The 12466-nt window shown below is 35.8% G+C and overlaps 1 protein-coding gene across 1 annotated transcript; it reads right to left on the bottom strand.

Moving 5' to 3' along the window:
• Window positions 1-5023: 5023 nt before the first annotated feature.
• TRUGW13939_10374 (uncharacterized protein) lies at window positions 5024-7637 on the bottom strand (the record flags this gene model as incomplete). The annotated part of the gene is made up of 3 exons (XM_035493486.1): window positions 5024-5556; window positions 5609-7052; window positions 7110-7637. The coding sequence occupies 3 exons, from the start codon at window positions 7635-7637 to the stop codon at window positions 5024-5026; spliced, it is 2505 nt and encodes an 834-aa protein (XP_035349379.1).
• Between the last annotated feature and the right edge of the window lie 4829 nt (window positions 7638-12466).

Genomic DNA, 12466 nt, shown 5'->3' with positions numbered 1-12466 from the left:
GATTAGATTGACAGCACTACCATCACTGCACAATATAGTACATCTATCATATATCTTCTCTTGTGCCAATGCATTGTATATTTCAGGAAACCAAACCCTTAAGATATGTCTTTAGAACAGTTTACGTTTACCTCCTTAGCTCTGATGTATTAGCTGTCCAAAGACATAATACTCTTAAGCCATTTTTTCTAATCTCTTCTGCGAAAGAATTGTTTAAACAGGAACGTATACTAATCTCCTCACAGGACAAGAGAATAATTGCAATCAAAGCAGCAACTTCTATGGTTATGGCACCAGTGGAAAGTAGAAGTCTCGGTGTATTTTGGAAAGATGCAGAGTACCTAGAATATTAGAGGGGCGCGGGGGGTCGGGGTTCGGGGTAGGGAGAGGGTTTTTCGGCAGGAGAGTGATATTTTCCTTAGGCTCTCGCTTCTATCTTCTCATCTATCTATCTTTATCATCTATACTTGCTAGATCTATTCTTCTAGTTATTCTAGCTAAGAAAAACACTATACTTATAAAATCTAGTCATCTATATAAAGTTATTCTAGCTAAGATAAATACTAAGTATATAGAATTTAAAGACTTATAATAAATATCCTAGCTAAGATAAATACTAAGTCTATAAAATCTAGAGACTTATAATTAAGTTATCTTAGCTAGAATAAATACTAAGTTTATAGAATCTAGAAATTTATAGTCAAGTTATTCTAGCTAGGTGTCATAAGAATCGTGAACGCTCAGCCAATCGATAAGTAGTAGACGTGTGAGAGTAAGGTTTGAAGAGCGTGATTATATTGGTTTGAGATGATTTGTAGGGTACAATTTATAAGGTAGCTATTTGTTAAAGTTTTCTACTCGCTCCTATTCAACTTATAGGGAATGATTTGTGGATTATATATTAGGTCTTCTAGGTTATATAACTATGACCCACTCCACATAACATAGATAAGATAAATTGTAGATTACATAATATAGGTTTTACTAGATTATATATTTATTTAATATTAACTTTATATCTTCTATATTAGGGTATTACAGTCATTTTCTCTCTTCAGAGGGCTTGATCCTGAGTCCTCATATGTTCTAGGTAGAGTATGGTATCAAGTTATTTGTACCTTGACTTTGACATATTGAAGAATATGTTTAGATAGATTATCTTTTATTGTGGTTATTATTGTTATAGCATTATTTTTATTGTATAGAAAGCAGAGGTACAGAGTATATAGTCATATAAATATTAAGTCACATCTAAATTTAAAATAATAACTTACACCTTGCTCTTTTTTCTTTTCACAACACTATAAATATGACTAATAAACATATTTCTATATATATTTTTTGCCAGGAAGGTGTATCTCTCTCAATATATCTTTGCATTTATGAGATAGTATTTATATTGTTTATATTTTATCTTAATTAATGGTTGCTTTATATAGTATAATACCTGATCCTGTATATGTCTATATATAGTACTCTGTGTGACGTGCCTTTTCCAAAGATATTCGATTCCTATCTAGGGGTACGATTCTCTAAAACAACAAGCATGGGAAAGGAATCTAACTACCAGGACCTGTGAGAAGGTTTTATCTTGTGTGCTTAGGTAACCAGCTTGACCTCTTATGGCCTTAGGGTAAGACTATCCCTAGATTTGGCACCACAGGTTAGGGTTGATGCCCTTCCTATCTAAGGCCTTCTATCTAGCTATAAGACTGCTCCTGCCCTTAGGGATAGCTTTAGGCTTAGCTGTCATATTATCCCCCCCCTTTAGAAACACTTACCCTCAAGCGTTGGTTGTTAATCTATTATTATCTATATATTTTTTAACAAATCGATCCTTCTCTATGACTTTTATCTATGTATTTAACTGGTATAACAGACCTAGCTTCTTGGGATTAGTATTATAAAATGATTTCAGTATTAGTAAAACATTTAAAAAGTACTCTGCTAGATACTATACTGGATCTAGGTCTCTGCCTAGCTAGTTTACTCAATAGTATAGCTTCTTCTAGTGTATTTAAAAATCCAGGATCCTGTTAACTTCCTATTCCAAATTTCTATTGATCTAAAGCTCAGAATATTCCTTCTCTAGTTGACTAGTAAGGGACTTAGTTGAAGCAGTGTGGTGGAGCTTGTCATAAGAATTGTGAACGCTCAGCCAATCGATAAGTAGCGGATGCTACTTACATAAGCAAGCTGCCTAAAACTCCTATAGAGTAGACTTGCTAATTATAGAAATAAAGACAGAAGTGACTACATAGGAACTCACGTGATCTGGATAGTGCAGATACACTGATTTAGAGAAGATATACTGAGTAAATATATACCTAAATAGTGTAGCTATATTATTTTAGTATAAATATATTTAGTGTAGAATTATCTACTCTATGTAAGTATACTTAGTATAGATACACTTTAGTAAGTGCGTATATATGTTAGGGTCTTAGCCCCTGGGATACTCAGGCTTCGCTCTCGTAGAATAACCGCATCTGGCCCGCACCTAGTTCGCTATAGAAGAACCCTCTAACACTATACCAGATTCGCTAGAGCGCCTTTAAGACCTATATTTACCTATATCAATATTCGACAATATGAATCTCTATAAACTTTTTCCTTCTTTTTCTTATATTTAAATCTACTTAATTCCTAGACCTATATAAGGCCAGTAAGATAGGACCTAGCCTATAACATTAGATTCAAACGTCTAACCCCCCTCCCCTATTTAAAGGGTCAAGAATACGCCACTCTTTTCACTTAAAGGGTTAAGCTATATGATTACTTCTTATTTGTTCAAGTTAAGCCCTTAAAAACTATACTAACTCTTCTTATTCAAAGAATTGAATTATTATATCACCGCTTTTTAATAACTAAATTAAGTATTAAAAAATTTCTCTATTATGATAAATAGCCTACTAAAGAACAGCCCAGACTAAAGAAACATACCTTTAGAACTAAACCAGTTATTATTAGAATAAATACAATAAATGAAACTCTTTCTAATAAATATATCCACTTGCCTATTATATATCAAAAGACAAGTTAATAATATAACCAAACTATCTATATCTAAGGTCCCTACTGATACTATATCATTGGTAATCTCTATGTACAGTGTGAATAAACCATACTACTTCTTTAACTATTCCAATAAATATGACAACTCTGATTGTTTATAATATATATAGTTTATAGCAATCTTATATACAAAATTAACGGTCGATACACTAGCGATCAAAGGACTATATAAGTAACTATAGTACATCTATAGATGGTTAATAGGAAAGGTCTAGATAAAGATCTACCCCTGGATACAGCTTTATAGAAATATAAATATAGTTATCCCTACTATACTAAAAGCTTTCTTTATACACCTTAATATACTGTTCAAAGATTATCAACTTATGGAAAAAACAAATCTTGAACTTAACCATATATAATAAGGATGTATCTTTTTCTAAGACTTTATCAGCAAATTTAAATAGATATTATTTCTTATAGAAGGTCAATCATAGACTAATAATATAAAAATCTTATAACTAAAAACCATGATTAACCAAGAAATAAAGTATATAACTATTAGAAGCGATATACTAAAGTAATATAAAGCTTTCTATAAATATTTACACTAAGTAGTGAACAACCTTAAAAAGCTAAAAAGAATTAATAATATCTAGTTTTAATATAAGTAGAATACTTCCTGTCTACTTATAAAAAGAACCTTCCCCAACAGAGAATAGTCTTAAATCATAGACTGGACACCTATAGACCTGTTAATTAATACTATTAGAATAGATAACTGTTTTTAATACAGAAAACTAGATTATATTATCTAATACTGCCCTGAACCTACGCCACTCTATTAAATATTATCTCTAAGGAACTATAGTAAAAAAAAACACAATATATTTATAAAAATATCTAATACCAGAGTAAAGAAAAATAAAACTAAATTTGATATAGACTTAGATAATATATCAAAGTTAAAAAAATAGCTTCTACATAAAGTTACCCACAGAAACCAAAATATAAAACAGCTCATAACTTTAAGAATTTTAAGAAGATAGTTAGAAGATTTAACGGATCCTTATTCAATATAAACATATAGTTAGACTATAAAACCAATGCCAATGCTTTAATTAATAGTGAATGCCTTATCTATAGGATTATCAAAGAGACCTTCACTTAAAAAAAAAAACTGAATTATAGCACTATTAAACCTAGACCTATTAAGGGATATAATGGTTCAGCACCTCAATACATCAAAGAAATTGCATGCGTGACATTAGATATTAGGGGAAATATACAGGAGAAAGCCTACTTCTATATGGTTCCAAAGTGTGAATATGATATAATATTGGGTCTCCTATGGATAGAACACCAATATGTAAGAATTGACGCCACTAGAGGCTAACTAGAATTTAGGAACAGAATATCTGTCAATAAAAAGAACCTGTTATGATCTGAGTATGTCTCCTAATAGATTAATATAACTACAGTGAATGTTTTGAAAAAGATATAAAGTAGGAAAAAGAAGATTAATATATTTATAGTCTCTATGTGGGATATTAAGAAAGCTCTAGCCCTAAAACTATAGATAGACCTAGAAAATAAGCTATTTAAGTATTACCACAAGTTTCTAGAATTATTTAACTTAAAAGAAGCTAATAAGCTATCATTATTATATCTAAATATCAACTATTAAATTAAACTAATTAATATTAACGCGAAGGGGTGTAAACTAGTCTTCCGCACGACCCAGTAAAACCCAGACCCAACCCAGACCCAACCCAGACTGGGTTGGGTTTTGGGTCAAACATGTCGACCCAGTAATGGGTCTGGGTTGGACTGGGTAACCCAGTACTGGGCCTGGGGCCCCAAATTGGGTTACAAACATAACAAATATACCAAGAATTCTAATTGCATAACTTATGCATTTTGTAGTTGTATTTTTGAGTATTTACTTTACAGATTTATTAGGAAAAAAGGTAAAAGAAAAGCCTTTATTTAGAATTTACATATTTAACTAATGATATTCAAATATATCATCTTCCCGGCTCTTACGTTTCCGCCCTGATACCCGTGTCTGTGTACAGGTTGGTGGTAATGACGGTGAGCCTGGACTATCTGGTTCAGCAGCAGATAAGAAAGTCGTATCTAGTCCTATATCCTCCATTTCATTCTCTGGTCCATTTTCTAGCTCATCCTCTTGCTCCTCTGTATCACTAATTGGATTGATCTCATCCTTGTTAAGCTTCTCTTCCCTTTCTTCTTTCGCCGCCTCAAGCTCATCCTGTGAGAAGAATTTTTCAAGAAGCTTTGCTTCCTGTGCCTCTATATCGAATTTGGATGTACAAAGAAACATCATCAACTCCTCAATCGTCTCGGTCTTCATTCTCCCACGACGATAGTGACAAACATCTCGAGCAGTATTAAAGAGGCGTTCCACTCCTGCACCAGTGGCTGGGAAGGAGAGCGCATCTCGCGCAAGGGCGGCAATAGCTGGAAAGCGATATTGATGCTCTTTCCAAAAGATAAGTGGCCCAACAGAAACAGTATCTAGTTTAAGATTAGTGAACTAGCAATACATAGGTAGTGGATAATCACTGACCACTATCAAGATATTGACTAATTTCATCAGTCATCGCTCGTGGCTGTATATCCTTTCCATCAAGCATCTCCTCCAGCCTTGAGCTTGGTTGAGCTGCAGTGTGAGAGCTGTATGCATCCTGGCTTTGACTTTTTACTTGCGCTTGGTATGGGATGAGGGCTTGCTGAAAGGCGTTGCGATAGATATCTCGCCACTTCTGATCCCAATCGCTAGAGAGAAAGAATCTAAATTTATTCACTGGTGCAAGCATCGTACTGACGGCATAGATATGCCCTCGAATAGTATCGGTTTGAGCGTAGTACTCATCAAGCTTGGTCCGTCCAGCGTCCAGTGCGTCCAGCATTTGTTTCTTCCATGGGACACGCTTCCGTTGTAGCTGTGTCTGTGATCGCTCAAGATGATCAAAAAGTCGGTTGTAAATCTTGAACACATAGTGGGCAGTGACGTCTCGAGTCTTTGATAACTGGGTTGTATAATCGAAGAACGGCTCAGTGATACAGAGAAGATAGTCAATTTGGCGCCACTCGTGCTCGCTAAGTAGCATCTCCTCACAGTCATACTCTGCACAAAATAAAGAGAAGATAGCACGTAGCCGTTTGGCCCGGCGAAGCATAAGAAATGTAGAATTCCATCGTGTTTTCACATCTTGGATGGGAACAATCTTGACGTTTGTTGTCTGAAGATTGTAGAATGTCTCTCGGCGCTGGGGGCTTGCATTTATATAAATTGCAAGATAACGTACTTTGTTCAATGTAGAAGAGATCTGACATTGCTTCGCATTCTCTTGAACCAGCCTGGACTGACTCTCTGTCCACTTTGTCTCCGCGGATTCATTGGATGGAACTGCCTTAATCCGAACAAGAAGCTGATTAAGACTGAGCTGGATAACATGGGCAAGGCATGGTATTCGTGTAATAATGACACCATCTGATAAAGCTTGTTGGAGAGACGCAGCTAATGCCTTATTGTTTGATGCATTATCTGTGGTCAGCCCAAACACTCTATCTTCAATGTTGTTCTCTACCAGGGTTTCCATCAGAACACCACTTAAGTAAGACCCCGTATGTGTACCGTGAAGTGGCTTAAAACCAAGAAGCACCTCACGATAAACCCAATCACTGTCGATAAAATAACCAGTGATCGCCATAAATGCCTGCGAGAATGGAGATGTCCAACAGTCAAGCGCAATAGATATCTTTGAACCAGCAGGTAGCGTACGAAGAACCCGCTGCTGCCGGTCTTTGACCAAGCTCCCTAATCGGCGACGGATTGTATCGGCAGACGGGATCACTGGAGCGACAAGAGCAGAACGCGCTTTGTAGATAATCCGCTTAAATGATGGATGCTCGATGAGGTGGAATGGTAGCCGATTGAGAGTCAGGAATTGCAAGATATCGTCTTCCCAGTCCTCTTGTAAAAAGGGTATATCTGCTGAGATTTCGCCCTAGGAAGACATACCATAGATTAGTATCTAAGTATCGTTTCACAGTCTAAAACATACCTCTTTTTGGAGAAACTTTGTAATCTCTGCCTTCTTTCCCTTCTCCGACCGTAGGCACCCAGCTGTCTTCAGATGTTTCTGGATTGTTGATGTGCCGTGATACTGCGCTTTGCCGGAACTGTTCAGACTCAGGGAATAAGGATGCTCAAGAATCTTTCCACAGCGTTTGCACATGACCTTTGGTGTGCCATCTACACCCTCAGCAACCTGGTTGTAGCTATTCCAGATCACCGTGTGGCGATGTGAATCCCAGTTGATCTTTCTTTTCCGCCCATAGTCCGTCTGTAACCACCAGTCGATAAACTCGTTGTGTGACATCTTGTCGTAGAGAACAAACCTATTCCGGCGATCAGGTCCAACACGTATCAAAGAAGGAGGAACGAGGAGGTCATCTGGCCGGTGGAAGCCAGAATCAATTGTATGATGACTTGCGGATGGAGTGATTTGTTGCGTTGAGAGAGATGGAAGATCATCAATATCTCCACTATAAAGTGACGATGTGAAGTCGGAAAGCTGGCTTTGAGACATGACAAAAGATATGTAAGCATCACGAAGGGGAGAGGTAAAGGGAAAATATGAATAACATACTGAGATGGAAAAGCACTACAATTAGAAAAATGAGAAAAATGAGAAAGTCAAGTTAATTGATATGTCAGATGGAATGAATCCTTGTCCTCTCATTCATTGGTTTGGTATACTGATATTATGTGGACCTAATGCATTATCCCTGTAATAACCCAGTAATAGCCCAGAGACAACCCAGAGAACCCAGTCAAGGCCCAGTCAAACCCCAGTCAAACCCCAATTCCCACCCCAGTTTCCCCAAGCCTAGCCAAAAAAATTCATCCCGTCCTACTTTCAAAGTTGAAGCCTTCGACTTAAATGTAGATATCTAGGTATTCTGACAAGCGTCGGAATTATCAATAGAACGGTTTGATATTCTGACAACAGTAGAACATTTAAACAGTTCAATACATTCTAATATTCCCCGAAATATTTATTTGATTCATGTAGAAATGTATAATGTGTGAATATATGTTTAACATATATAACTACATCGGTACGACGATAGATGTGCATTTTCCCACCACACCGTAGATACGGCCTTTCCATGTAGAACGAGGCATTGTAAAAGATAAGCAACAGTGAATTCGATATGCCCTTTTCATATTTAAGAAATTCCTTAAAGATTTCATTGATTTCCTGGTAGAAAGTGTTCTATTTCAGTGTAAACATCAAAACGGGAAAAATGACGGCGTGTAATTTAAATAATTATACCATAATTTATGCCGGAACTGGGTCGAAATGGGTTATTTCTGGGTTTTCTGGGGCCCCAGTGACTGGGCCTGGGTTGGGCCTGGGTTATGAAGCTTCGACCCAGACCCAGACCGGGTTGGGTTTTGGGTCGTGACCTTCGACCCAAAATGGGTTATGCGGAAGTCTACACATGCCTAAGTCTGTAAGGTAGGTCTTTTTGTATAAAGACTCTTTTTACATGGAGATCCTTTCCATATAGGATCTCTTTTCATATAGAGTCTGTTTTTATATAGAAACCATTTCTATACAACACAGGCTTCCGTTTGATAAGTCATTCCATACAAGAGTATAAGTGTAGGCGTTTCTTCCTTCTTAGGTACAATCAGAGATTCTATCCCACAAGAATATCTAATAACCTTTGCTTATGTAACTAGCGTCCGCTGTCACATCTATTGGCTGAGCGTTATCGATTCTTATGACAAGTTCACTACACTCAGGTATTTTGGTTAGAGCTGACCCAGATCTTAATAAAATCCAAATCAGAGCTTAATTATAGAAGTATAGCTTCTTTTCCAATCTTTAAAATATCTATAATAATCTTAATTCTCTTCTTTAAATCAAAATATCTTATTACTAGAAAACTTTTAAAAGTATTATAAAACTTTTTAAAAACTTTTTTTACTTTTAAAATTAATTTAAATCTATAAATCTTTATTTTAAGATCTCTTTTAAATATTTTAAATAATAATACTATTATAATTAAAAAACTTTTTATAAATTTTCTAAAAAACTTAGTAAAGTCTAGAAAAACTTAGATCTTTTTTACAGACTTTAATTTAGGCTAATTCTAAATAACTTTAGTTTATTTAGTGTCTATTAAGATTCCTTACTTATTAATAACATAGCTTAGAAATTTTATCTTTTACTAATAAAAACTATACTTTAAAGCTTTTATATATAACTAATAATCTCTAAGCTTCTATAGAATCTATTTAATATACTTTATATATTCTTCTTTTAATTATAAATAAATCAGAATATTATCAAGATAAATAATTATAAAATCATTAATAAAGCCTTTTAAAGTATTATAAATATAAGATTAAAAGATTACAAAGATATTAGTCAATCTAAATAATATAACTAAATATTTATAGTACCTATACTAAGTTTAAAAAGCTATTTTCTACTTATTTTCATACTTAATTCTTATCTAGTAATATACATCCTAAAGGTCAATTTTAATAAAGTATTTAGATCTTATTAATTAATCTAATATCTTATCTATTTTTAATAAAGGATAATAGTTTTTAACTATAATCTTATTAAAACTATAGTAATCTATATAGATATATAAAAAACTATCTACTTTTTTTATAAATAAAATAGATATATTAGCTAAGCTTATTAATTCTTAGATCTAATCCTTCTATTATATCTTTTTTAGATATATATATAGATGTTCCAATTCTTTTATTAAGTATAGATAAAGAAATCTATAAAGAAGGCCCTTTATATCTAATTATAAAATAATCTTATAATTAATATTTTCAAAAGACAGGGTTGCTACCTTCTTTTCTAAGAATACATCAGTGTATTTATTATAAATATCTAAAAGTTTTTCTTCTTCTAGTTCAACTACTTCTATAGATAGAAGAAATATAATCATTATTCTTATTAATAGTCTAAAGCATCAAGACATCTTAATTTTAATCTTAATAAATAATTCTTTACTTTTTCAAAATTGCCACCTTTACCCACGCTAGATAAAGATTATAGAATCTTCATCCCAAAGCCAGATCCTTTCTAGGATAGCTTTAAATCCAGTTATATTAATTATATAGAACTATAGAGAATAGTTTTTTTCTTTCTTTTTTATATCAATAACCATAGTATCAAGATTAAAAATAGTAAAGTAAATAGTAATCTATTTATCAACAAATTTAATAAATTATTCTAGGTTCTAAATCAGCTTTTAACTAGCTTCAAATAGGAACCTATATAATATAAAATTCTTATCTACTCTAATATTAAGTATAATAATCACCTTAGATCTTACTTTAGAAAGATTCAATCTTATATAAATTAATATAGCAAAGTTCTTTAAATCTTCCTTCTTCTTTAAACTAGTAACCATAGACAGTCCTTATTAGATTTACTTTTTATTAGACTATTTCTCAGTCTCTTTTTCTTTTTTTATATAGGTAGCATTTAGTTTCAAAAATAAAATTAGATTTCCTTTAGCAATTTTAATAGCTTTATACTTAATAATATAATAGCCAGTATAATTACAATAATAATAAATCATTATTAACTTATTTTTATTTTTTAAAAAAAATTTCTACTTCTTCTAAGATTTCTTTTAGTTATTATAATCTAATTTATATTTTTATTTTTAAATTAGCTTCAAATCAGAACCTTTTTAGTTCCAAATCAGACCTTAGCCTCCAGAATAATTATTATTTTTATTTTCAGTTTTCTTTTTTAATCTCTGCTTTTGCTTCTTGATTTAATATAATTATTAAATAGTAGTAATTAAATCTAGAAGCTTTACTAAGAGTATATCTATTTTTATAATATCTAAATAGATCTTTAGCAATAGCTTTACTAGAAAAATTCAATATTTAAAAAAATCTTTAGCTAGTAAACGCGGGACCTGTGAATTCCCGCATCCCGTCTAGCCCGGCCGATCTTTGCCGAGCCGGGCCTGGTCCGCCCGTACGCCGTATCGTCACCGCGGCCCCCGTCCGCCGTCCGACTATAAAGAGCCTGTCCCTCGCCGTTTTAACCTCGCCGCTGTCCACGTCTGCATTTTCCCCCGAGTCGCTCGTCCCTCTCCCGTCGGTTGGTCCTGCTGCCCTCCTGCCAGCGGCCGATCTCCACCGCGTTGGCGCCACGCTCGGAAATTGCGCCCATGCTCTCGCGCGGTCTTCGCACCACTTACTGTCTAGTGTTTACTCGATCCCGTCTGCATGAGCGAGCGTGGTAGCGAGTGCAGCAGATCCTCTCTCTGTACTATCTCTCCATCTCACAGTGAATTGTCCTTTCAGTCCAAGGTTCATTTCTGCTCTGCGGTCCCGAATGCTCACCTTTGATGCTTGATCTCGCGGCTTCTAGCCGCTCTTTCGAGTGATCCATCCCTTCGATTTCCATGTCCTGAGAGACCCACGGCTCCTTCTCTCAGCCCGCAGCAGGCATCACAGGCTGATGCTAGTGGACCCATCTCCGTTACGCCCCATGCCAGTCGTGCCGATCTCGTATGCCGTGTCCACGGGCAAAATGTCCAGCTGATGACGACGAAATGGCTTCAGGGTGAAACATCGCCAATAGCATAAATCCCTCATGGACGATCGGTGACTTGTATTGCAACTAGTGACCGCCATCTTTCTCTTCTTACGGTCATCGGGAGTGGGCGCACCGGTTCTACTTCGTGATGCAGCGCTATCGCTCTCAGCTTCCAGCCTCGGTGTCCAGCGACGACCCTGTCGTATCGAATAGCGTAGAGTCCACTGCTTTGACTGACGCATTCCAACGTGGAAGAGACCAATGGCAAAAATACCGCATTATCCGAGTGGAGCGTGTGATGGCAGTGATGGCTGCTGACTCCGCCTTACTTGAGGAAATACGAGGGTTTTGATCTGCTGTCGGCGCCACTGGGACGGCCTACTTCATGCAGCTGAATATTGGAGCAAACGACAGTGAAACCACAGATTTGGCCCGCACTGCCCCAATGATGGACCAACAGGGAAGTTGAGAGCGAGGATGAACAGCACCAGACGTGCCATCGGGCCATGCCTTATTTTCAGGGTGGAATTGGTGTCTTTCGATTGGAGATCGTCTAGCTCCTGGACGACGACTATGACGACGACGACGCTACATCGGCGATGGCGCGGGCTGATTTCTATTGAAGGCGCGAGAGGAATGAGGGCCCGTGGCGGGAGCAGCATTCGAGGGGGAAAAGCGAGTGTCGCTCACAGTCGCTGTAAAGGTGTCAAAAAGGATATATAAACCCTCTTCCAAGTCGCAGCAGAGGAAGAGGAATGTATTGATCAGGACCTTGGTTCAACTTTCCGCAATCCTCAGTTTCCACCTCCGCAATT

Source organism: Talaromyces rugulosus, chromosome VI (assembly GCF_013368755.1).
Source record: "Talaromyces rugulosus chromosome VI, complete sequence".
Lineage (NCBI taxonomy): Eukaryota > Fungi > Ascomycota > Eurotiomycetes > Eurotiales > Trichocomaceae > Talaromyces > Talaromyces rugulosus.
Note: the sequence above shows the minus strand (reverse complement) of the source record. Positions and strands in the feature narration are given on the sequence as shown.